Below are 27,754 nucleotides of genomic sequence, written 5' to 3'. Positions count from 1 at the left end.
CCCGCCGCTGCCCCCCGCTCTTGAAAGAGCGGCACGCTCGAAAAACGCTTAGTTTTAGCAGACACAGATTTTGGGGGTTTAACTAATTTCACGTTATTCCGCCCCCCTCCCGCACAGCCCCTGCGTGACTAAGAGCGAGCGCGCCGTGCCCTCGCCCGGCGGCGGCCGCCCGCGGCGCGGCGGGGCCGGGGCTGGGGGTGTTACCTGCCGGCCCTGCTCGGCCGGGCTCGGCGCGGCCCCGCCCGCCGCCGCGGCGGTAAGTGACACGCGCAGCGCCCAACCAGCGCGGCGGCCCGGCGGCGGCCCTATGAGCGGCGGCGGCGGGGCGGCGGGGCCGCGCTTATATGGCTACGGCGGCGCGCTGCCGCCGGCCGCGCTCCTGCGCCGGGGACTCGCCGCGGCGGCAGCAGCGGGAGGGGCATCATCGTCGGCATCGCGGGTTGACGGCGCCGCGGTGGGAACGGCCGCGGCTGGCGCCGCTTTGCCTTCCCTCTCCTGCGCGCTGGGCTGCGCGGCGGCGCAAGTCCCACGCCCGGTTCTCCTCCTCCTGCCGCCGCCGCGCGCACTGCGGATCGCTCAACGGGAGAGTGAGGGACGTTTTGACGCTGCGACCACCCCCGTCCGCCCCCGTTTTGTGTTTGTGTTGGGTTTTTTAATTTATTTTAAAATTTTTTTTCTCCCCCTCTTTCTTCGCCTGCTCCGCTCCGGGGTCTTTGCCAGCGACAAGGACAGCAGCGCCCCTGGGGAAGCCGGAGCCTTGCGGATGCGCCTCCCCGGGACCGGGGGCGCTGACTCTCGGAGTGGATTTATTGACTCGCGGTTGCTTCCGAGCTCCCCCAAACAGCCCGGGCTGGTGCCTGTGCGGATTGCAAACTGCAGGGAGCAGTGAGAGACACGCAGGAGGAGCCTCCTGCCGAAGCTGTGTCCCTTTCCCCCGACCCCTTTATTTCTCTCACCACCATTTATTTTACCTTTTTTTTTAAAACTCATTTTCACGCGAGCCGTAGACACTGTGAACGTGTATGGCGCACTGGATCCAGATGGGAGTTGGCAATTTGAGTGGTATCTTCCAAGGCAGCCAGGAGACCCCCAGTAAGAGGAAGGACTGAGGCGTTTGCATTTTTTTGTTATTGCTCTTGTTACTTCGGAGGTAGCTTGGATCTTACCTCGCAGGAGAATTTCCTATATGCGAGTGGCGTACATGACTCAGTAGATCTGCTTGCAGCTCTCACCGAGTGCATCGTCGACCCTTCGCGTGTGATTTTTAATTTTTTTTTTTTTTCATCTTCCGTATCAGTCGTCCCGGCTGTTGGGATACCGGGCACCCACTTTGCTGTCGCTGCTCAGGTGCGGGGGAGCCGCACGGCGGAGTTGGCGAGGCTCCGGGGAGGAACTCGGTGCCGCCTGCGACCATGGCAGCGCGGAGGCGAGACGCCTCCGCCTGGAAGTACTGTTGGGGAGTCGCGATGGTTTTATGCAGAACTGCGCTGGCGAGGTCCATCGTTTTAGACCCCATATATTGGAATTCCTCCAACCCCAAGTAAGTTTCCATCCCGCTCCCGCCCGCCGCCTCCCCCGGGGGCTGGCGCTGCCCTTCGCGGCGGTGCGCGGGGTGGGGGGTGGGGGGGCGAGCGGTGCCTGGCCGCCGGCGGGGACGGGGCGGGGGGCACACGGCGAGCGGCGGCCGCCGGCGTCTTCGGCCTGGGCTGGCGGCGGGATCCGGCCCTCCCCGGGGTGGGCAGCCCGTGTCGCGGCGGAGCTGCGCCGCCGCCGTGTGCCCCCGGCGGGAGGGTCCCGGGAGGGAGGGGGAGCGGCGGCGGGACGGGACGGGGCGGTGGAGTGGGAGCGGGGCGGCGGCAGCGGGCTGCAACCTGCGGGCGGGGCCCGGGCTCCTCTGCCGCGGGGCCGCCGCCTCCCCGGGGCCGGAGCAGCGGCAGAGCCGGGCCGGGCTGGGCTGCCGGGAAGGGGTGATACTCTTCAGCTTCTCCGTCTGCAGATGCAAACTCATCCCATTGACTCCAGCGAAGTTACATCTGCTTGTAACAGGGCTAAATTTGGTTGTGGAGTTGATGGTATCGAGGCACATGTCAGTGAGTAATGAACTAAGTATTACCCATCACACAACCATTTAGTGTCATGCTTCATTAACAAACCCAGGCAACAAAGTACATGCGTTCCCAGGACTTCACTACCAAAGCACGCTCTTAAATAGAGGCATATCCTTTAAAAAAACCCCAACTTCCTAAACCTATATATACAGTTACTGCTGCTGGGATGACGAAATTTTGGGGAAGTGGACCCCCTTTTTAAAGGGAAACCTGAGGCAGTGATGAAAACCTAATTCTACTTCTCTTTTTGTCCCCTTTTGTTTTTGACAAGCGAAATAAGTTGGCCTTACACAGTTGTGAAATCCTTTGAACTTTTGTGATTAAACCTACTGGTTTAGAAAAAGAAAGATCACGATAGGAAGAAACAGTCTGTAATGAGTTCAGGGAGTTCAGCACCGGAAATGGGTTAAAACAATTTATTGTAATTCGTGCTATATCTTCAGTTCTATGTACGTAAAAGCAAACCATATGCATTCTGTTAATTGGATTTGGAATGTCCCATTAAATCCAGTAAGTACACATCTTGTGTTCCCAGGGGACTTTTTAGAGGAAATGTTAGGTGGTGATGAGATGAGGACGAACGGAGTATTTCCTGGATCAGGGATTAATTCTGTGTAGGTGGCAGGATCTCCGGGAGTCTGCTGAAGGTTTCAAAGTTTGATTCAGGAGCAGCGTCTCAAGTTTATCAAGTAGCCTTGCGTTACATTAGTCATTACCTACTGTTGTTTCCATTGAAGGAGAAGCGCGCTGCAGATTTCTGCCAGTATTTTTCAATAATGGGCATATTTGCTGTATCTCTCTCCTTCCCAGAAAAGTTTTCTGATATTTCATTTTTTTAAAAAAGGAAGAAAAGTAACTGGCAGGAATGCTGTGGACTTGCTCAGTTCAGTGTATTTATTCCTAACATTGTGTGACAAATGATCATTTTATATATGCGCCAGGTGGGAAGCCAGTCAAAATAAAACCAAATTTAGCTCCAGTCTGTGGCTCCGCTTCTGTGACGCTGTGTGTGTAGCTAGAGCTTTCCTGCGGCTTAGGAGAGGTACCATGTAACATTTGAGAGTAAAGAGACCTGGCCGGTTATAAAGCAGGCTTTATAATGCTGTTTGAATTCTCGAAAGTCAAAGGCTACGAGCCGGGGTTGCGTTGCATTAGTGGGCCTGCTGTGCTGGGGGAAAGCGGGCTGGGCTCAGCCTGGGAGGAGGGGGAAGGCTTTCGGATACCCAGCCCTGATGGGTTATGCCTACAGAGGTCACTCTTCCAATGCAGAAGAGCCGCTGCTGCGGCCTCTCCTCTGCCAGCCCCAACCTGCTTTCCCTTTCTCAACTTACCTTGATAGCTTTTATTAGCCATCAGTGAAATGAAAGTATCCGAGCAGCTGAATTCAACCCATCTTGCAGAGCCCGGGGATATGCTTCCTTTATCAAATACAAGTTGTGTTTCCATTTGGCTAATTCTAAACTATTTGATTACAAAAAAGCTTTGAATGTTGTTAATGGTAGATCTAATGATAATATCTAATTACTTTTTCAACTTAATGCACGCTTAAAAATAGGTTGTGTTGTTGATGTAATTGAGTTTTCCTGAGTGATTCATTGAGGCTTAATCACCACAGTGAAGAAGCACACTATTAAAATTACTCTTTTCAATTGCTGGGGCTAGTGATTTATAGGCCACTTGGAGGCCCGTGGTTTGAGGAAGCTTACAAATGCATTGCCGATATTGCTGCCGGTGAGACAGCTTCTCTTCTCAGAGCAGGATTTCTTACTAATTCTTGTCACAATTGTTTGCCCGAAGGATATGGAATAATTTCTCCTTAGATGAGGTTGTCCTCACTCTGGATTCAAGCTGAATGTTAGCTTGAGAAGTAAGCTGCTGAATGGATCTGGGGATCATATAATAATAAAGGTGCTTTCTAGGTTTGAAATAATAACTATCTTTGGTGCTGGTTAATTTATTCAGGGAAGCTGTGCATTTAACTCAATTGAAAGCTTCAACACATAAATCTGCTGAACAGGTAGGCAATTAAATGCTGGGCAAAGTTGTTAGTCAGGTTAATATAAAGTATGAAATAATAAATTTTAGGTTAAGGTGAATGTATAAACTGAATTGGTTTTGCACTGAGTTTAAGAGGTTATAATTTTCTAGCAGGTGGCTGGGGCTGAGGGCACGCAGTAGATACATGAACGCTGAGCTCCCTCCCCTGGAGGTCCCGGTCCTGTTGTGTCCCGCGCCACCCCCCACCCCCACCCCCTTTTTAGAGATTGGCTTTTACTGCCTCCACCAAATCACAAAATTGAAATGACATGCATTAAATAACTTATGCTTGTGACTTTAGACTTTACAGACTTCTCATCTGAAGAACCTTAGATCTCATGATCTTGAAAACACCAAGGAAAATTATTCTGTAGACTTGACTTCTGTTGACACTTTTTAATGGAGGACTTTCTGCCTGTGTTGTTTCTGCCAAGACAAACAGTGTCTATAGATAGCACGGATTACCTCAGTTTCACCTCAAGGTGAAGCTCAGCACCGCCTTTGACACACAGGACGGCACATAGTGTTATGGGGCACCTTTCAGTCAAATGGCGGAGAAATCTCATTCAAAAAACCCACTGCTAATGTCTGAAGTGTCGCTGTTCCCTGTGTGCTATAGGCTGCTGAGCAAAGTGGTTCTCCTTAGTGACATGTGGAAGGTTATCCTCACAAGTGGTGCCTTTGACACTGATTAAGTTAGATTATATAGCTGTTTTTTTCTCCTTCTGATAACCAGTTATATATGGGATATTTCACAGCCTGCCTCTGAATGAATGTTAACATGTCAGAAACTGATAAAATAAACTGCAATTGATGACCCTGTTAAATGTTCTATTCAGCAGCATATAGACTAGTCTGCTTCTCATTGTATCTGGAATTCTTATTTTTGTAGGTAAACAAATGCACATTCACTACAGATTGAATAGCCCCTTGAACTATGCTCTGCAGTTTGCATTTGGGTTAATCTTGTCGGTTTTAATATAGAGAGAAAAAAAGGAGAAAGCACCAGGGGTGGAATTGTTAGTGCTTTCACATCCACATTCCTCACATTTTGTCAGGATGATAAACTGTAGGTAATGGACAGCCGTTGTTTCACAGGACAAGCGAGCCAGCCGGAGCACAAAGAGCTTGCTAAAACGATATCTCACAACATGTTTGGGAGCCTTTCAGCTAGACAAGAATTTATTTGGGAGTCCTGTGTCATGGGACCTCAGCAATTACAGCTTCAAGCTGAAGAAACAGGAGTGGAAGGTTAAAATGATTTAAACACATGCTCCTAAATTGTACCCAAAACATAGCTGTTGACACTTGGCATGCTAATACAAGGAGTGAGTGGTGGCTTCCAGTCCATTTGGTATCTCTGGAGTTCGTAGCCAGGTCTCCAAAGCACAAGTGAATTAGCAAAATTAATTCAGAGCAAACTGAAGGCCGAATTCTTGAGCTGGTTATTTTCTCCAGCCTTTTATATGCGGAGTATAATTGCTATATTATTTATAGTAGTTATCTTAAAGCATGTTATCTGTAAGCTGTGTGATGTTATTTCACTTTGTTTAATGAAGTAATGGCCTTTAGAAAGGCAGTGGCTAAAAGTCAAGCTAAAATCACTTAAGTTCTCCCTCTTCCCACGCACACAAGAATGCCTCCTGCCATCCCCCCCCCCCCCCCCCCCCTCCGTTTTATTGAAAGGAGATAACATTGCTTTAGGTGTGACACTGGGGATCATCTCAAATTCGGCCAAGGTTCCTGTAGTGGGATGTCAGCGGATGACCTGAGGTGACTGCTGTGACATGCTGGGAAAGACAAGGCCTTGCAGCCCTGTACACCCAGGGTTGCTTTTGGGGCATTTTTTTAAAAAAAAAATTTTTAGAGTCTGGTCTTGTCGTCGTGCAAACCTGCAGTACTTGAAATTGCTTGTTGCAAATGAGAAGAAAGTGTTCTTCTGAGAAAAAAATAGGGATTAAAATGTTATTCATGTGGGCCTAATGTCTACCTGCCTTGGTTGCTGACATAAAGAAACCTGTTTTTCTGGTCATTTATCATACATCTACATGGATTTGCCTATGAGCTCATTCTTTGTGAGGCGTTGTGGAAACTTAAATAGGAATGTTAAACTGCTTGAAATATTTTGATTAAAATATGCAGTGCCACAGAATATAGACTTTTAACCAGAATGCTGTTGTCATGAGTGAGAGGAGTTGTGGGGTTTCTTTTTCTTTTTTTTTTTTTTTTATTATTTATTTTTTGTGGGCGGGGGGGGGGGTAGTGCTGCATGAAAAGCAGAGGAAGGGAGGATGGCAAATGGACAGTGTTAGAAGAGCTTGGAAAAACTCCTGTGGCTTCATTGTCTCTTTAAAGCCAGAGAACACAAAGACAAACGCAGTTCAGCCTTTCTCCCATGATGGAAAATGTAAACCGTTGACACAGCTCCCATGTTTAACTTGTTTAATTCTCATTTTAAATTCAGTGCTATACCAGCCGTGTGAACTCTGAAGATTTCTTTAGTAATCCATTTTGTAGTTCCGAATCAAAAACAAAGTGAAAAGGTCTGACACAATTTGCTTTTATTTTTAGGCAAATCAACCCTGGTCATAGTTAATAAGGGGATTACAACCCAGACTAGGTCTTTACAGATGTAATGTAAATCAAGGGCAGAGTATAAAGAAACTGATCCCTTTTGATTGAAGTATGGTAAAAAGGCATAGAGAAACTAGCAGCAGTAATCTGATTGTATGGCAATAAAACCACCATTTTCTGTCTTTCAGATAAAAATAATGTGGTAAATCCATGCAGTTCATAAGATGTGAAGGTAGATAAAGGGTGATGCCATGGCAACATATAGATTGGCTTGATGTTAGAAATGACACGTCTCTGAAAGGGGTGTTAGAAACTAAGGGCCTTGCTCGGGGCTGTAAGGTATTATGTGAGAACTGCACAAAACTTGGGGGCTGGGATTAGAAAGTATGAAAAGCCTACTTGTGGCTTGGGATGGTTAAAGCAGTAAAGAAAAGCTGCTCAGTTCTTGCTCATTGGTGGCGTATAATATGGTAAAGATAGATTTCATTTACTGCTTTCTGCCGAGATGGGGACCGATTAAAACTTAAGATGGCTGCAATTGTTAGGTGTGGAAGATTTTCCTTTTTAACTCCTGCCCTAGCAGCAGCCTCTCTGAAGAATTAGTTGCACTTGGGGTTTGTTGCCTTAATCTATTTGGGCTTCGGGCAGGAGCATGCTGGCAGGGAACAGAGAGCAGAGGGAATAGGTAGGACTGGGGTTATCTGGAAAGAAAACAGAGACCTTTTGATTTCAGCTGTGTTTCAGGCTGTGGTCTCCATCTCGCACTCCATGGGAGCAGTGTAGATAAACACGCTGCATTGTCTGTGCCTTGGCCAGGTGATACTTCAGCATCTCTTATGTTTCCCATCTGTGGAAATATAAAAGAAAAAAAACCCAACGCAAACAAACCAGCATCCATTCCTATTTACCAATAAAGCTGCAGATAACCAAACTGATCTGGCTTAGTCTCTAGGTGGTGTTTATTTCCGAAAGGCAGGCTGAAATCCAGTAATGAATGAGCTAAATATCTGCCTATCGCTGCCCCCCCCCCCCCCCCCCCCCAATTCATTGCGATGAGCTTGCTGTCAGCCCCTTGAGTTCAGCATGGAGACAATTTAGCCATTGTTTTGTCATTTAAGTGATCTGCAGCTGTAAAGGTAGTGAAATACCTCTCCTAGTGCAGCTACTTGCATTTTTTTCTTGCCTTTTCTTTTAAAGAGCCTTCAAAGTAGTTAAGACTTGCTTTTCTACCCAACTGACAACCGTAAACACCCACAACTTAAACTCAGCATTACATTGCAAATCAGGGGTATGATTCAAACGAGAAATATTTACTTTATTGCCTGCTCATTTGTCTCCTGGGGGGGGGAAGAAAGCACTCTGCATTTCTTAGGCAGAGTCTAGACATAAGGGGGAAAAAACACTGAAGCCTACAATAACAGTTGTGTCTTTAGTGGGAATGAGCCTGGGATGAGCTCTGCAAAATGGAATTCATGCTGTTTGTTTGGCAGGGGCTCGGACACTTTTAAAGTTTGGTTTGTTGGTGGGGTTTTTTTCTTCCTTTTCTTTTTCCTTTTTCTTTTTTATATAAAGATGTTAATTACATGCTTGAATTTATCATTCTTATCCTACCCCATAGTAAGATGGAATACTTAAAGTTCTGACTGAAAAGGGAACTCCAAACCCAAAACTGTCAAGCTGCTGATGTGATTTAACAGCTGAAAAATAAACAAGTGCATATAGGGAGCTGAACAGATTGGCAGAATATTCGGGGCCTGAAGTGCTCAGATACGTTTCCTCTCTTGCAGCTTAACCTTTGCAAATCTATATCAAAAGATCCAATTCATTTGCTGAAATTCTCAAAAGCGCAGGGCACCCTCATCTAATTTACAGGCTGGTCACATCCAAGCACCTTGCATTCTGCATTTGACAATGATTGCTAATGGGCCATTCAACTAAAGTATTTGCTTGTTAACAGGGAACAGAGCATGATAAATGTCCAGCAAGCTTGCGGCCTCCTTCAGCTTTTCAAATGCAGACTGGTGCATATTTATGGCAGGCAAATGACAAAGAGAGAAGCTGAATTACTCTGGCCCTATGCTTTCTGTTCGAACAAGGGTTAAAGTAATTAAAGAAATAATGCAAAAACCGATGTCCTTTGTTTGCCCACCATTATCCAACATTTAGCTTTCGAACCTGCCTGTCATGTCACATTTCAGAAATGTACCAGATAAGGCTCGGTAGGTTTGGCAGGGCACAGAAAGGAGTGGGTAATTCTTTACGGAGCGCATCCTGGGCAGTGCAGCATCCTTGGCAGTGCCGGCCAGGTCTCCTTGTTCCCATACAGAATCCTCTGCAGGTTCCCCTCCCCTGAGATAGTTTCTACTGACATATGTTAACTCGAAGATGGAATTAGACCACAGAGCTTTGGCGATTTGCACTTCTGTTCCCTAACTGGGGGGTGGTGGAAAGCAACTCCCCCCCCCCCCCCCCCCCGCCCCCAACATTGGAGAGGCTTTGAGAAAACAAGCACATTGCACTCAGCGTGAAAGCTAAGTATGAAAACGAAATGGCAGAACAAAAAACAGTGTTCCCGTTGCTCCGCCGCCCCCAAGGGCGGTTAGGTCTTAAAACCTGAAACCATAAAGCATGCACAGAGAAATTCCTGAAACTTGAAGTGTCTTCAGTGTCATTTTGAATTATTTCTTATGTTTTGTGCTTGTGAATCCATGTTTACTCTTAGCCTGATTTTCAAAAGTCTTCGAGCAGACTTAAATGCAGAATTGAAAATGTCATGTAGTATTTTATGTTTGTATTTGCAAGTAGATAAACATGTTCAAGGCTTCTGTCTAGCTCCTCTTCAACTCCATGAAAACACCTCCAGTGATTTCAGTGAGTATTACATTAGCTTGCAAGGGCTTTAGATTATAATTGTTTTTTCATTATAGGCAAAATTTTGTATTTTTTATAATGAACAAAATGTATCATTTTACTCAAGGAAGGAGAACATACAGATTTTTTTTTTCCCCCTGTTAACTGTGATGCAGAGAAGTTCCCTTTGATGTGATTATATACATTGTCAAAGACAGCAAATAAGAGCAGTACCTCTATCTTTTTTGGCAATCCTGGCCAGCCAACACCCTGTGTTTATTGCGGTATCAGCATGATAATTATAATGCAGCTGATTTAAACTTTGATGTATTAGCCTGTGCTTTCTTCTGGTTTTAAACATAGGTTCCAAGCCAAAAAAGATAAAGGCTGGTAGAGGATTATGTTGCTAGGTGAATCATTCCTAATGTATGGCATATACATAACTATAGGATGGGGTTTCTACTATAGTGTTCTTTTGAAATGTCTAGTGGTTAATAGCTAAAACAGGATTTACGAAACTTTTATTTAGTAGGATTCAGAGCTGTGTAGACTTTAAAGCATAATCAAGTTTTACACGTCAACAGAAAATTAGAAATTTTATGGCCTGTCTTACACAGGAGAATAGGTTAGATGGTGGAATGATACATTAGGCTGAAAAATCTGTGATGCTGCAAATTTTTTATCACTGTTCTGTTAGCTTTTGCTTTAATAGTGCATTTACTTAGATACCCAAACCAAAGAACAACGGTGGGAAAGATGAACAATGCACTGTAAAGGGAAGTGCATGTTTGAGCTAATAAGAGGGATTTAAAATGTATTGTTATTATTATTGTTACTGTTAGTTAAAGCCCAGTTGCAATTGAATGCTATTTTATTTTGGATTGGGAGTTCTGCCAGACTCCAGCCTGTCAGAGCTAAGAAGACTGAAATCAAGTCCAGGCCTATTTCTGCAGCGAACGGGAATCCTGGCTCCTTGCCTGTGGATTCATTCAGGAAGACCCATCTGGCTTTTGATGTTCTGCAAGTTTGAAGCAGTTTGTTTAAGGAACCTATGCGAGCACTAGTGAAAGCACACAAAACTGCACTTCTGACTCTTCGAGTGGTGCATTGTTTCACATTTTCATTTTTGCTGGTGCTCACCATCTGCTTACCTACTGCCTGAGCACCAGTTGGTTTCTATACCTGACTGGGTAAAAGTGTAAATTTGGAGTTGGGAATATCTTGACTCCTTTTGAGGGTTTGCAGTCCCATAGCATTTGCTGTCCACACTTCAGTTGCTTTCTTAATGTTTAATTAAGTTCAGTTTAGTTCAGAAGCCGTCTAACTTAATCACTGCACAACACCTGACCTTTAGGGTTTTTTGGGGGTTTCTTTTTCCAAGCTATGTAGAATAGCTGAACAGGGAAAGTCACATTGGCAGGCAAGGTTATTAGTATGCCTGATAAATATTTTAGAAGAGATGATTTTTAGTGGTAATCATTGTTCCTTCTATCAGACAGTTTTCAGGCACTTTTTGAAGAAAAACAAAACCCAAATCTTCATAAATTTACTGCTTACATAGTCTTTTACATTCTGTGGATTGGTGTGTGACACCAAGGCAAGCAAGACTGCACTGTGCGCCTAGGGCCTGACTCAGGAAACTGTCCTTATTCAGAAAAGCTCGTGTTGAGCATGTGCTGAATGCTGAATATTTTTGCTGAAGCGGGACAGATTTAAGCATGAGCGGTATTGAGTCAAGGCCAGAGTGAAAAGGTTTTTGGGGGTTGGACAAATACAAAGCTCTGAAGCTTCATGATTATTATTATTTCTTTTCAATATCAGAAAATTATGTCAGAACCTACAGTCCTGTCTGCGTTTGCAAAGAGTCTTAGTTTCCACATATCTTGCCAGTAGTCTCTGTAGCCCCACCAGGGGTATGTGCTATGTGCTGGCTGGGACAGCTCCAGTGGGTCCATCAGCTTTGCTCCTGGAGGTCTGGCTGCATTGGTAGCTCTGCTGGAACAGTTTTCTGTGCTTTTGCTTGCAGTTCAGTGTAATACCAGCAGCACATTTCCACTGACAACTGACTGCCGAGAGTGACCTGGCTGCTCCCAAGAGTCCCGATCACCCCCCTGAAGGATAACACAGTTTGCAGCTTGCAGTGGGTGCACAGGCTGAGCATCCATCTGGTAGAGGCAGAACGAAATGCCAGTGTCTTGCAGGTACAGAGCAGCAGGTTAAAACTGACTGGGTGGAGCTCATGCTGTCCCTAGCTGTCTGCTGAAGCCCTGATGGAGTCTTCCACCCAGGGCAGGGATGTCTGTTGTCACGTTGAATGCACTTCTGGACCCTTAAAGCACTTTTTAAACGGCTACAGTGCCAGTTTAGCTTAATTTGAGAGGTTTAGACCTGCAGCAGGACAAAAGATGGTTCTTGGTAGATCTGATATTACTACTGCTTTGGAGGTGGCAGTGGCCAACCCAGTTCTACTCTACTTCTGCAAGTCAGTCAAACTTTGGAAAAGTTGGTATTTAAGGTAAGAATGTAGGATCTCTGCACTTGCGAGTGGCTGAATCTTGGGTTTACTGTGAGACACAAATGCAGGCTCATGTTAGATCTCCCATTTGGATTTTTACTCAAGGTCATTTTCTCTCCCCTGAAAACTGTATTTTCCAATATAAAGAGAAAAAGGATGTGGCATAGGAGTGATAGAGAGTTGTAACTGGATTCTGGAAATCTTTGCATAACATTGATTTGCCAAAATAGGTTTTGGTCTGTCATACAATGCTGTTACTGATTTGGCATAACTTTTCCTGAAAGTTGTGAGTTAACAACTTTTGTTCTACTTCCAGTGTTTACTTATGCAGGCAAATGGTATGCAATAATATATTTTCTAACAACTGCAAAGCAGCTGGAATTTTTTCTTTGAATTTGAGATACAATCGCTGATTATTAATGTCTCATCAAGTAACAAGACAGTCTCCGCCCTCTTTTATAGACTTTGCTGGGAGCATGTCTTGGAACAAGACCATACAGGTGTGAACAAATTGTAGTTAAGAGAAGGAAGACTGCAAACTTTGGTTGGTATCCTTCTGTTGCAGCTGACATAAGACACATTTTTTTTTTTTTTGTAATGGGAATGGTGGAGAAGAGCTGAGTGTAGCACAGCAATAGAACAATCTGGTTTTATTGTTTATTTCTTGTGATTTACAGTGCCCTTTTTGAAAAGTAGTTCTTTGGCAAATGCCAGCTGCTCTCTGTTAGCTTTCTAAAAGCAAAGACTTTAGTGACTTGGGTAAGAAGCACACATGGTTTGGTTTGACTTTCTGTTCCATGCTCTGCATCTTTTCAATAAAGCGCCATCTTTCTTGGGTTTGGCACACCCTGCCTCCGTGAGCACAAGTCAAGTAGGGCATTGGTTTTGTGTTACGCTGGATTCATGGCACAGATTTTTTTTATTTTTCTTTTTTTAAAAAAAAATCCAAACCATATAAATACCAGATTATCTTTGCTGTGAGAGCAAAGAACTACTTTAATATTCCCAGTAGCATATTTTGAACAACAATTCTTTAATTAAAACAACATTGGTCTCTTCCTGTATTTCATGGCTAGCAAATGAGAGAAAACACCAGTGTTACTATCAAAGGGCGTCAGTTTTCATTACAGTAATGGTTCAATTGTGCAACGCTGTAGGCAGTGAAATTTAATATTATTGTGACTTGTGTTGTAATTGTAGGATGACAGAGGAAAATGGATTAAGTTTAAATATAAGTGTACACAGCAGCACATGGACTTTGTCAAATGGAAGCTGAGGGCTGGGGCAGGACGGGTCCCCCTCTGGCTCTGTCATAATGAATTAGTATTTTGTAAATAACTGGCCACTAGACTATAGATTTATTACCTTTTGTAGATATATGTGGACACACACAGACATACATGGATTCTGTACCGACTGTAATTGCAGTGTGGAGTTGCAGAACGGGTTTGTGCCTGTAGGCTTGCAGGGTATTTGAATGTCTAGGCTTCTTGTCTTCACCTTTCAAGAAAATATCCTTGCCTGCCAGTTTGTTAAGTTTTCTTCTGAAGGATACACCCATCCTTTCAGTTAAGGGATTGCTAACACATGAGTGGCCTCAGACTGGGAAGCCCTTTGTCATTCTTTTCTTCCTGATGAATAAAACTAAATTCAAGTTGCACATGATCTTTGCTTTAGAAAATCTCTAGAGACAACTAGTGTTAACCAGCAATATCCCATTCTTTCCCAGTTGCCCATATACATGCAGATTAAAATGGAAGATGGTAATTTGCCATCCATTACTGGTCTCTTCCATGAAAGATTAGGGACAATGAAGCTAGATGTTTCAGTTGTTTACAGTGTAGGCAAGTGGAAGATGTCCCCAAAACAGTGCCTGATAGTCTGCTAGTGTGTAAACATGAAGCCCTGTCGTGTTACCCCGTATCTTCACAGCACGATGTTTCTCAGAGGTATGTTCATGTTGAAACCTGTTCTAATGTTAAAGTGCAAAAGGGGGCAGTAAAGTGCTATCCAAAAAAATGTTTATTTTTTAAAGGTATTTCTTGTGGCAAAAGTTGCGTTTCTCAGTAGGCTTATAATCCTCTGTATTTAAAATAACAATCACATTAATATCTTCTGTTTGAAAGGCTTACAAATGTCACCAAAGCATATTGTTAAGCATTGTGGGATCAGTGTTTGCTGTGAGTATTTCCATGTTCTGTCCTTTAACCCAATCCCAAAACATGCTACATATTTGGAAGGTATTGAAGGCAGGAAGCTTTCCTCGGATATATTTAGGACGCAGCTATACGAAGCACTTCTGAAAGAATTCCAACTTTGCTAATCATGTCTGATTCTCATGTTGTGCATTACCAGCACTGTGTTTCTGAAAAAACAAAATGAAAAGAATGCTGAGGCTAGGGGTTTCTGCCTGAAGTGCTAAAGTGTGTAGTGGTGGCATGGGTCAAGAGTTGGGCTCTCATCCAGACCCGCATGCATCATTTGTCAAGAGGTAACTAGAAAGAGCAACTAATTACAATGCACCTACTGAGTGTTTTCCCTTTGAGAAATTCTTCAGTATAAACCGTTTATACAGATTGGCTGCTACTCTCCACTGCAGCCACTTGCAGTTTTTAAACTCAATATAGAAAGCATGTTTCTGCTGAAATGCAGTAAAAAGGAGAATGTGCCTGTGTGTGTTCCCATGCTTATGCACGAGAGTAAGCAATGATTTGAGGAGTGAGTCCCTGTTTGCTGAAGCTGAGTAAGTCCAGCACTGTTGTGAGGGTTCATATTTCTGTAAATGCTGATGAAATGTTAATATAATACACTTTAAAATAGAACATTGGTCATCTCCATCTTCTTTTTTTTTTTTTTTCTCTTTAGTGCGAAGCCTGTCCTAAAGCACATTAGTGGTTCTTTTGTGGTTACCAGAATTGATTTAGTAAATGGATCAGAATTCTCTAGTGCTTTAAGTACTTCTAGCAGAACAGTAATTGCTTTCTAGCACAATAATACAAAAAAGTTAATTGCTATTAATAATGCTTTATGTATGTCACGCATGAAAACTGAATATAAAATCTGTTATTTAAAAAAAAATTCTTTGCCAGCTTTAGTAAAAAATCAAATTGTACACATTTTCAGCATTTCAAGCTCCACCTGTGTGGTAAATATTCTAAGCCAGGCTGCACGTTCTTGTGCAAAAAACCCAGATCTTGTTTACCATTGTAGAGGAAAAAATATATCGGTGTTTTCTCTGAGAGGGTGTTTTTAAGGCAGAGGAAATTGTGCTTCCCTTTTATGGGAGGAAAACCGCACGTTCATTTTTGCACCCTGGATTTACGTTGGGGACGGAAGGGTAAAGCACAGTTTGGTCTGGAGGTTTTAGTTATGCAAGTGTGTATTTTTTCTTTGTTCTGTGAGTGAGAGTCAAGCAGCGAGGGGAAGGGCAGCTTTCCAGCAAAACTAAACTGTCTCTGGCAGGTGGAAATGGCGTCCAGTTGAAACAGATACACTGTTTTACAGCAAAACTCTTCTGGCAGCTGCGCGCTGGGGGGCTGAAAGTGGGGCACTGCCGCTGCTCGCCGGGCTGGGAAAGGGGGCTGCCAGCACCCCCCAAGTCTGTGGTCACCCCAAGATGCCACCCTTCCTCTGGATGGGAGTTGCAGTCAGCTACCTCTGCCAGAGCCCAGGGCTGGGGTAGCCCCAAAGGAGAGTGTGGCACCTCCTTTGGCTTATTTACTTTTTCCGTGAAATGAGATCACATCCATAATCTCATACACCGCAGCTTTCAAGGAACCAGATTTTCTTTTAGATAGTGTCTCCAATAAGATGTGTTTGGTGCTGGGTTGCAAGTGACCTTCCACATACATCAAGGGCAAAAGGGGTATGGTTCTTGCCAAATATATCTTAGCTGCAGGTTTTGTGCTCTCTAGAGTGCAAGGCACCTTTTAGACTTGTGAACCATCATAAGCTGAAGGGAGTGAGGAAGTGGGTGTCTGTGCTTCTGCAACAGCAATAGTCATGCGAGTTACTTGGTGAAGGAAACTCGTGACACATCTTTCTAGGAGACTAGTCAGGGCATTTTCTGGTGTATTTTAAGAGGGATGGTGTCTGTGGGTGGCTCTATATGCAGTGGAAACTCCGTGCCTTTAGGACTGTGATGTGATTTGACTGTCAAATCCTGCAGGTCCATGCAAAAAAAATGTTTTCTTTGGGATAGTGTGTATGCATTCTGAACCCATCCTTATTTTACGCCTATTAGAAATCCTGTGTTATATTTTAAATGATTTCCTCTTGTATTTTGCCAAAGGTAGTGAGATGATATGATAAATGAAACAGCTAAAATTTCATACATGCTCCTCATTCTCTGTCCCCTTAAAATTTTGAGAATCCATAATCGTGCTGCAGAATATTCTTGTGTAGGTTATGAAGATTTCAGTTATAAATGTATTGCATTGTCATGCCCTACTGAAGTTAATGGAAGTAACAATTCTAGTAAGAGCAGGTCCAGGAAAAGGCACCAAGAACGGTGGCATCCATTTGCATGGCTACTTGAGACACACAAAATGGTGGCATCACTACCATTTTGTGTCCAGGGTGGTGATTAAAACAAAATAAACCCTTGACCATTCCTCTTTTCAGCGCACTGCAAGCATTTCCACCAGGTAGTCTGAAAGAAGGTGGGCTCCTTTGGCGGTGAGGAAGGAGGAGGACAAGGAGGTACCACAAACTCCAGGATGGAGATTAGCTACAGTTTCAGGCACTGTTTCAAAGAATTTATGGGCTTGCTGCACTTTTTATTGCAGGGGAGCCTGAGCCCCAAAAAGAGGTTCTTTCCTTCCAATGGAGGTGAGAAATACAAGAGTGAAGCTTTAGAAACTTGTGTTACGGTGTTTTATAATTTGGCTGTGTATAATGTGGTACTTACCATTAAGGGATGAGCATGAATGTATTTGTTTATTTATTTGTTTGAATTCCATTTAGTTTCTACCCTACAAGTCCTGTTAATGCCAGTAACCATTGCTTACATGAATAGTTTAATTAACTGCGTGGAAAAATGTTACATATAAATAAGGTCAGCAGATTAAACTTAAATTTTATTTAAATTCAAAACCAACCCTATTTAGCATGTTCTGTAGAAAATTGTTATAGTATTAAAATGATTTAATAATCCTCCACTGGCAAAGAAAAAGAGGTTCCAAAACTCACTTAAAAGAATTTTAATAATATGAAATGCTATACTACTTTCGTTTTGAAAGTTTCATTTGCTAGTCTGTGTATAAAGCCAGTCTTGTCATCTTGCTGTGTCACACTGTGGTAATTTTTCTTGCACAGACGTCATGTAAGAGTAGTGCCTTTCTTTTTAACCAAATTCTGTACCCATTTTGAGACAGCGACTCCACATCAATCTTTTTTGATGAAGCTTGTTTTTCTGTCCATTCCATGGCAGTTACTGATCCTCTTCTGACTGAATTCACATTCACTTAATCTATTTAAACTTGAGTGAGATCAGTCCTGTAATATCACTGGTTCTGCAAAAAAATCATTTCAGGTTTACAGCTGGGTGTATCCCTTATCTCCACATGGTTTTTATATGATGATGGTTATGACAGAAACTAATGTGAAAACTGTGTGGCACACAGGACTCTTACAGAAGTCTGTGGTCTATGTTTTGGGATTTTACTCAGTTCAAAGGAATCAGTAAACTGGTTTTCATCTCATTCAGCAGGCTGTGAACAGCCCACTGCTACTTCACTGAAATCACTAAGACCTTTTCCTGGAACTTTTGTGCTTTGCATCAAGCTGGTAGGACTTTTGCCTTGCTTAATCACTTCTCCTGTAGACAAAATGATTTTCAAAATACGAATGTTGTTTCAAAAGCCAGATGATGAATATGTGTACTTTTTAATAACAGTTTCTTCTAAACAGTAAGGGCTTGTACATGGAATGCTATTCTGTATTCTGTTTCAGTTTGCACTTGTACAAGTAACGGACTAACATACTGTGTTATTAGTATTCATGACATTTCCTTAATAAAACTTTTCAATGAATAACTTTATAGTCAGGCTGGTAGTTAAACTTCATAAAGTTAAGTGGGTAGGATTCCCCAACAGAAGGTTTCAGGCTGCATTTTAAGAAGCATTCTTGATTGTTTGCATTTTTAGGGTTATTTTTGTTACATTAATTTAAAGCTAACTGCCTACACCAATTAGTTCAGGTAAGGTATTAAAGCAGAGAAATTTGGCACTGTTTCCCCGGTTAAATATACAAGACTTGCCACAAGTACTAACACGCTTTCTAAAATAGCATTTATTTAATAATTACTAGGATATAGTTAAAGCTAAGTGTGCATATATATATTTATAGTATGTGTGTATATGTATATAGTTTTGCAAGTTGGGAAGAGCGTGACAACAGATTGTTACATCAGTCAATACTGATTAACAAAGTAAGAATGTATTTCGCTAAGAATTTTATCTGTAGATAATTTTACAATTTCAGACGTGACTGGTAAGGAATAGTAAAATATTCTCAGTGCAAAAGTGCTGACAGGTAAAGTTGGGTTTTTTTGAGAATTTAATATAATGAAATTAGGCAGGTTTGAATGGTTATCATTAAGGAAAACTTTATAATTCAATAAGGTTGAATTTGCTAAGTTTCTTTAAACAGGAAGTAGATTCTTAAGAAGTTAGTTGGAAACTGCATAATACGAATTTTATTTTTTGTAAAATTTCAAAATCCAAGTTTAACTTCTCTAGGACTTTGGCCTACATTAGTACATTAGTGCCAGGAATTATTTGGCCTTAAAATAAGTGTGATACAGAAAATTATTCTAACATTGGTGGGAATGAGGAATGGAATATTCTGTTCCTATTTTCTGTTCACGTGTCACGTGACTTTTTGGTCTAATACAATACTTTTAAAAAGGTTTGGGAACTCTGCATGTTGCTGTTATTTGATAAGCTGCATGACTAGTTGGCCATGTGGGAGGGATTCACATCCATGGGTTTGCACAGATGTCAAGTGTTGCCACAGTACACCAGTTTTGGGGTGACAGTAAAAATGCCATCTGTATCCAAAAGTGCCAGACAGAAAGTGCATGAATTTCATCATACAGCTTTTACTGTACTTAATATACTTTTATGTGCTTTCTCACAGTGAGCAATAGGATTATTAATTGTGACCAAGATACTTTGAATGCTCTAATCTCACTATATCTGACTGCTGGCAGAAATGTATGGGAAAATTTGCTCAGCTTTTCTCCTAATTTTCTGTACGGGGTACAGGGACCTGTAGTGGTATGTAGGTTTCCCACTAAAGAACATATAGAGATGGAAAGCAGAAAGTTAGAAAGTTGGGTTTTTATAGAAAGCAGTGGTTCCAGTGCTGTCGCTATCCTGGCTGCTCAAGAAGAGCATGTCACTGTCCCAGCCAGCTATTGGAGTAACGCAGCTTCCTTGGAATCAGTCACAGGATTCTGAAAACCTCTTGCTCCATCTTTTATTATATTTCTGTTCAGGGCGGGGGAAGTTTTTTAGTTAGTTGAAGGCACATTCTGATCAGACTTCTAAAGCCAGTTCATCAACTTGTTTTACAGATTCCATCCTGCAAACGTTTCGTAAGTGTGGATGCTACCCCAGAATGCTTAAGGCTACATCAGCACTTGCAGGAAGAAAGATTCAGGATTAATCCTGAAGTTTTTGTTAACCTCTATCAAGGCTGAATGTGCATTGTCCTTTTCTTTTTTTTAGATACAAGTTTTTGAAAAATAGGATCATAAAACAGTAGCCTTAATTCTCCTGACACTTAGTAAATAGCTTCAGAAAATGCTTAGTACCCGGCAAATGATTTATTTAAAGTCTTTATGAAAACACAGTAGCAAAAGTATTACCCAAATGTAGGGATAATAATCATGCCTGCTACTCATCAGCCGCTGTAAGTTTTGTGGTCAAACTGAAATGCATGAGGGGAAACTTTCTTATTCTCTTCATCCATATTTGGGCTTTATTGTTGTAAGAAAATAAGGAAAGTAAATTGGAAAAATATCTTTCTCGCAAAGGTCATGATCAAAACTGCAAACTGTGGAAAAAATTTCAATACAATCAAGTTCTCGGATTAATCCTTTCATTTTCAGCCTTTTTTCTTTACTAATCCCATCAGCATTAGATCTTACAAGTTCAGAAACTCAAGTGGAAGGAGATTTACCGAGTTTAGTTCTAAAACTGTACAGACATTAGAGCCATAGCAAGAATATTCCTCTGCCATAAAGTCTTAACGAGTGCATTGGTTTAAAGCTCTTGTAAAACATAGTTTTAGCTGTCTGTTGGGGGGTGGTTCTGTCCTCTACCTTTTATGGGACAATTCCTGGCTACTTAACCAAGGCACACAAGTGTGCTTTCTTTCCAGTAGCTGTTCCTGAGGGTTGCCTGGCATGCCATCTCTGAACTCAACTTGTTTGTACTTGGAGTTTGCATGGAGAATGTATACTGCTGCTGCTTCATTACATCCATATATATATATATACAGAAGCTACAATGAGAATCAGGGGGTTTTGTTTTTCAGGGCAGCTTTTAGGTCATATTACTGGTAATGACAGACAGGTGCATGTTTCTAACCTTACTAATTTCATATTTGTTATGCATGGGAATGTAAATCAATTAATTTAAAAACAAAGATCCGGTCCTCTGAAATCTCATGTGTTTCATATTACATATTCCCATTATGTGAAGAAGAATTACTAGCAAGAACAAGTATTTGCAGCCATGGTGTCACAGAGTGACCAGCCTTTGTCCTGGCTTGCAGATGGGGGAATACAAGTAATTTTCATCTTTCTCGTACAACACTGCTGCACAGAAGCAAAGTGAAATGGGGCTGTGGTGAGACGAGGTGGTAAAGTCAGTCACAGGTAATGGAGGTTAGCTCAGAAACTCCATTTGCTTTTGCCTGGTCAAAGTCAATCCCCGAGGAGAGTTTGAGTCAGGATCCATGCTGCTCCCTGGGAACATTTGCTGGGTCTCTTCCTCCCCTCCATTCTCTTGGCGCCCTTGCGGAGCTGGCTTCTCCCTCAGTCACGCCTCACCAGGCCAGTGATGCCGAGGAGGATGCATTTCCACCTTTCCATTTGTTTTGCCATTTCGGCTTTTGGGAGGTGGTCACTGCATTCCTGTGGCATGTCCGAAAACTGGAGGAGGAGGTGCAGCTTCGCCCCATCTCCAGTGCATCTCAATTTGGACAGCTGTGGCCAAGCTTAATTTCTGTAGTCTGGAAATTGCACTGCATGACACAAAAGAGTGCAGTGATTTATACATCAACAGTCGCTTTTCTTGCCATAACATTTCATTGTTCTTTCTCCCTAAATCTGTAATTACATGTCTTTGTCCTGCTACGTGCTGCTTCACAACAAATATAATTCTTACACAGGCTTTGTGAGTGAAAATATTCCTGCTTAATTAGCACAGATCATAAACTTGCATTGTGTGGGAAAAAGCAGTTGTAAATGATGGATCTGAAATTTGGGGTGTCGCATCATTCTTTTCTCTAACTTAGTAAGTTCTCCTGCAGCAGTACTACATGTTGGTGGGCTCCTTCAGCCAAGCTGGGGGCTGGAGGACGCCTGCAACTTTGTTCTGCTTGAGTCTTAATGCTCTACAGTTTCCGGGAAGGCTGCCTGTGAATAAGCTGGATTTACTACGAGTGCTGTTTAAATGCGAGCACTTGGAGAAGGGTGTTCATTAGGCAGCAATTGTTTCAGTCAGTTTTTCAGGCCGATTCTCCATTAAGGAAGACCTTTGGAAAAGGCTGGCAGGCAGGAGAAAGAGTAAAGAAAGTCAGTCTTTCAGGTCTGTGCATTCGAGGATGTTGTGTTGGCTGTAGTTCTAAAACACGCACTTCTTGGCCTTAATTGGAGCAAATATATCATGGAGAAAGAAACAAACAAACCTGCTGTGGCTTTTGTCCTTGTGAGAACAAGGCTCCTCATTTTGTGGATGAATCAATACTATAAGTAATTATTTATATTTTTCTTTGTGAAGAAGTGGTGAAGTTTGGCTGTTTAATTAGTACGAGTAGGAAAGATACAATATTGAGGCTAACCCCAAAGGTTTAAGCTCGCAGCCGGTTTGTGTAAGAAGTCTTCATCTACGCTAAGGCAAAAGCATACCCGTGTTTCACTTGCAGCTCAAGAAATTAAAAAAAGAGCTAAAATAATGACAGCAGTGGTGGAGTTTATGAAGAGGAGAAATCATAGTGTAGCAGTTGCACTGTCTTGGAAAAGTGTTGTATCAGAAGCATGTGTGATCCTTGGGTCAGGTAGATCTCTCTTCACTCCAGGTCTATAAGCATCATCCTGGTGAGTGACAGATGTTCCTTTGTCTTGTAATATCAATCAGCATTTACAGTATGTTGTTAACTCTTGAAGTCTAAGTTGTTTCCTTTTCCACGTGGTTGATCAGGGGCTTTGAAGGATTATTCTTGTCATTCTCCCATGTCCAAAATAAGCAAAATATGTGCAAGAATAGTAGAAATGTTACCAAAGCAGCAAAACAGGATTGTAGCCCGCCAGACATACTCGCTGCTGTAAATGGCCAAATGTGGAAGAAACAGTAGTGCCTGCCAGAGAGACGTAAAATATACTAGAGTTCCCAAAACTGGGATAAGGACTGTAAGACTCAATCCATCTGTAATTTCCAGATGTAAATAAACATCTTGTTGATATTTCTTGTTGATATTAAATCGAGCCAGGCCCAAACTATTAAGATCGGGTTTGCTCTGTCTGTTATTTTGTTTTTTGAAACTATGCATTTGTTTCTTTCTGTCCACTGCAGTTGCTGCTTTTCTGGGTGAGATTTTATCAAGTGTCTCACATTTTCCCTTTTTTTTTTCCCCTCTGTCTCTTTTTTCTTCTTCCCTTCCCACCCCCACCCCACCCACCCCCCCTCCCATTTTAGATTCCTTCCTGGACAAGGATTGGTACTATATCCACAAATAGGAGACAAACTGGATATTATATGCCCAAAGGTGGACTCTAAAACTGTTGGCCAGTATGAATATTATAAGGTCTACATGGTTGATAAAGACCAAGCAGATAGCTGTGCTATTAAAAAGGACAATACACCTCTACTCAACTGTGCCAAGCCAGATCAAGACGTTAAGTTTACCATCAAGTTTCAAGAGTTCAGTCCTAATCTCTGGGGCCTGGAATTTCAGAAGAACAAAGATTATTACGTCATATGTAAGTTCAAAATTTCAGTTGTTCATTCTTTTAAATATAATTGTTTGTTCTTTTGTATGTTGTCTTGTACATGATCGGCAAGCTAAGAAGAATGTGAATAGGTTTGTATTGTTTCCTCTGAAGATATTTTCTTGCCAGCATGTTTTCAGCATTATTCGTGGCTTCTATGGGGTGTCTGTCTCTTTTTTTCCTTGGTTTGTGTAAACCAAGTTAGATTGTACTTCTGTGCCTGTAAAGGGCTTCTCCTCCTGTTCACTGTTTAGTGGTCTGTATTCTCATTGAAAGTTGCATGCAGCTGAACCATGATGTTTCCTGCTCATAGCTGGTGATGTGCCATGATATTGGCCTTGCCTTCGGGTGCTCTTACGCCAGGAGTAGGAGTAGAGTGGCCTGGCCATTCTGAGCTGAGGCATCCTACGTGAGACGGCTGGCCATTGCTCCAAGTAGTCCAGGGATTCTCGCAGGAAACACCTTTTGGCCACTTTGGTGCCAACTTTGACAGTGTAATTTGCCCACAAGGGTTATTGGTAGGCTCTAGTTCAGCATGCCTAGCCACAATACATACCTACTGTGTCCATACAGTAGCTAGCAGGGTTCTTGGGCAAAACCTGGACTAGCATGATCTTGAATTTCCTCCTTTTTCATGGTCCTGGACTTGTAAAAAGAATGTGCATGACACAGGCCTGTGTCCAACAATATAAACTTTGTGTGAGTTTTAGTCTGATCAGGGACTTATGGCTGAAAGCAAGTCTGGAGGTAACTGCTATGTTTAGTGATTCAAATTACTTATGACATGTGAAGTTAATTATGTGAATCAGGAGTTAGCATAAGCAGACATCTCAGCAGTACAACAACAATTTACATTAGTTTAGGTTTTATCATTGTAATATTATGGCCTGCAGATCTCATTTAGCCCCATGGGAACTTCTGAAGTCTTGAACAAGGATCATCAGTTAGTAGGAGATGGACAAATTCTGTGCGTGGGCTTTTCTGCAGTTAAAGGAAGTAACATACTGGTGTGTCTTATTTCATAGAACGATAGAATCATCGTAGAGTAGTTTGGGTTGAAAGGGACCGTTAAAGGTCATCTAGTCCACCCCCTTGCCGTGAGCAGGATCATCTTCAACTTGATCAGGTTGCTCAGAGCCCCATCCAACTTGGACCTTGAATGTTTCCAGGGGTGGGGGCATCTACCACCTCTCTGGGCAAACCTGTTCAGTGTTTCACCAGTCACTGTAAAACATTTCTTCCTAGTATCTAGTCTAAATCTGCTGGCTTTTAGTTTAAAACCATTATCCTTTGTCCTATCACAGCAGGCCCTTCTAAAAAATTTGTCCCCAAACACATTTCTGCCACCTCCTTGAAAATAGGAAGGCTGATAACTATTTTATGTAATGTCTGCCACTCTAAATGTTTCTTCATTTTTTTTTAGTTAAAAATACTGGTAATTTTACAGGTGCCCTGAGCAAGTACTTTTAGAATGGACATGGAAATACATTTAATATAAGTTAATGCGTACTTCCCAGTTATATCCATAGCGGTACACACTGTGTATAAAACAAGTTGTATGTCACAGGAAATATCTAAGAATTCTCTGTATTAAACATTAAATACAGAAAATAATAAATAACCGTTATGGGAGATACAAAATAACATTTTTTGGATTTTAAGGTTTGACAAAATGATCACTTAATATAGGTGCTTTCTCTGTTTAGTCAAGGGGATATAGAAAAACCTGACCGCACTTACACAGCATTTAAATTTGACAAACTTCCCACTGAAATCCAGTGAGATTTACTAGGGTAAAAGCTGCAAGATTAGATGTTGAGAGATAGCTGTCTGTAACTCCAGTGAAAATGTGTAGCATAAAAATGACCACGCTCAAATAATGGGCTTTAATGATGAAGTATGTTCAGTATTTAGTGCTGCTTTTAAAAACATCCACAGCGAACCAGCTGTAGTGGAACGAATGGCTGCAATTATCAGCTGAAAATTATGGGCACAAATGGAGCTTTCTGATACCCTGTCAATTCTGTCATATCTATTTCATGGGTTTACCCAAAGAATTATTAAATATGTCTCATTTTCATTAGTTTTGTATAATTATTTCATTATAGCAGTAAGACATAATAGACGTTGCATTTCCTGGAAGATTACAGTGGGGTTTGGTTGAAAGAACTTGCTCAGTCTACAGCCTAATGCCTCAAAAATCACACTGGCCTTCCAGTAATAACGGAGTGTCTTAGGATATTACTTTCCCTGCTCATTCTGGCATAAACAAATGGCAAATTTATCGTTATATTGCTAGCATACTAACTGAGCTGCAGCAGGGGTACCCATACATTTTAATAGGTTGGACCAAAAGAACCCCAACCCTGAAAACCCAGCCATCCTGAAGCTAAAACTCTCGCTTTTCTACCATTCAGGGGGAAAACAATGAACTCAGTGATGTTGGTCTCAGAAACACTTAAGCGGGGTAGAAAACTAGGCCAGGGCTCAGCTAGGACACCGTTTTGCAGGGATACTGGAGCTAGATAGGATTTTAACAGTTTGTGTTCAAAAGCTTGTGACCTGACACAGCCTCGTCAGATGCAGTTTCTGGTAGTCAGGACGTTTACTGACATTTTTATAAGTAATATAATACATCTTAATCATGTACGCAAATCAGGCTGTAGATAATTTGCGTATATCCCTATTGCTAAACCTGTAATTTAACAGGTGTGCTTGGGCCCAAAAGAGGAATGCAGTGAGCTGACTCCAATACTGCTCTGTCCTTTTCCTTTTCCTTTTCCTTGTCCTTCTCCTTCTCCTTCTCCTTCTTCTTCTCCTTTTCTTCTTTTTTTTTTCTTCCTTTTTTCTTCCTTTTCTTCTTCTTTTTCCTTTTCCTTTTTCCTTTTTCTTTTCTATTTGTTTGGGAGTTTTGGGTTTTTCTTGATTTGTTGGGTTTTTTAGGGGGTGGGAGAGCTATGAAGTGAAGACAATGCATTTTATGTGCCAGCTTTTGCTTTTGAAGTATTTTAGGATCTTGAATTCCCTCAACTAAGGGGCATCAAACAAACCTGTCAGAAGAGTTTACTGAGCCCAGTGTCTTTGCAGTGCTTGCTATGGCTCTGTCTACAGACCAGTCTCACGCTGTTTATGCTGGCAGGCTGTTGTCAGTCCTTTAAATGTTTTGTGCATCATCATCTACCTTTATCATCCTGCTATTATTTGGAAACATGTTTTGTTTTTCTAAGGTAATAGTATGTGGTTTGTGGAGCTGTATTAAACAGTAAAATCTCTATTAAGATTAGGGGGTTAGTAATTTTGGGAGGAGGAGCTGTAACACAGGATGAAGCAGCTTCCTGAACCCTGTGTATCTTTAGGGAAATGTGATTGTACAGGAATTCTTGAAGCCATAATTTTTATAACATTCATATGTATTCATGATAGGTATAACCGAAGATCTTTTCTACTCAGTACTTCCCTAGGTCTAAGCATATAAAAGATGCAACTTTTCTCATTCCACAGTTCAGAATTCTTTAAAAAAGTAAAATGTAGATGAGCTTCTCATACCTGTTTTCACATTTAATGGTATTTTAATCCAAAAATAATCTATGTATTTCTTGGCAAGGTACTGCTCTGTAGGAGTATCAGGATCCAAAGAGTTAATTCCATGAACAGCAGTACTTGGAAAGACCATAGTGAATGGTATTGTGAAAGCAAACAACAAATGATCTAACAGAGTGTCCTTGCTTTTCTTTTCTTTGCCATCATCAGTTTTTGGTTCCTGGGAAATTAATAGATTCATTTTCCTGTGGTTACCTGATTTCTTTTCAGCAGAATGGGAGAAGGTCAACTGTACTTGAGATCTCAGAAGTATTAATGTTAGATTATCCTAAAATATATGACCATTTAGCTAACATAAGTCTCTGAGGAAATCCTTACTCAGATGCATGAAGGAAGATACATCATGCCCAACAACATAAATATCTGTGCAAAGCGCAAAGTTAAGCAGAAGAAGGGTATGCAGATTTGCAACTCTGATGTTTGCATTAAAAAGTCTTTTTATGTCTTTGCATGGTTAGGGAATGGAGTATATTTGTCTGCTGTTGTGGACTGCTCAGAATGAGCAATGAGTATCTTCTCAGTGCTAGGAGATTGATCTGCAAGCACTTGGGTCGTGGTGCAACTGTTTTAGTACCTCTCTCAGATGCAGTGTTTCTTCTATGGGAGGGAGACATGTTAGCATAGTACAAGCATATATAACATGCCAAAGATGTTTACTTTTGGTGAACAAGAGTTGTTCCAAACAAACTCGGCCTTTAGTCATAGGACTTCGGGAATGCTGCAGTACCCTGGATTTGCACTGAGGCCATGCCCTGGGGAAGCCGCACCAGAGGGAAGGGAAAAGTGCCACTTGCCTTCAGGCACCATCATGCTCCTGAGATAGTTTGGCAAAGTGAGCACATACTCTGT

The 27,754-nt window shown here is 42.1% G+C and overlaps 1 protein-coding gene across 1 annotated transcript in view; it reads left to right on the top strand.

Moving 5' to 3' along the window:
* Window positions 1-360: 360 nt before the first annotated feature.
* The window catches only part of EFNB2 (ephrin B2), a 46,111-nt gene continuing 18,717 nt past the window's right edge, over window positions 361-27,754 (top strand). The window contains exons 1-2 of the mRNA XM_005440938.4: window positions 361-1,540; window positions 23,013-23,296. Of these exons, the coding sequence (XP_005440995.2) occupies window positions 1,413-1,540; window positions 23,013-23,296 (412 nt within the window). The 5' untranslated portion in view covers window positions 361-1,412. The remainder of the gene's footprint in view (window positions 1,541-23,012; window positions 23,297-27,754) is intronic.

Source organism: Falco cherrug, chromosome 2, assembly GCF_023634085.1.
Source record: "Falco cherrug isolate bFalChe1 chromosome 2, bFalChe1.pri, whole genome shotgun sequence".
Classification (NCBI taxonomy): Eukaryota; Metazoa; Chordata; class Aves; order Falconiformes; family Falconidae; genus Falco; species Falco cherrug.
The sequence above is the reverse complement of the archived record's forward strand: the minus strand, read 5'-3'. Positions and strand labels throughout refer to the sequence as shown.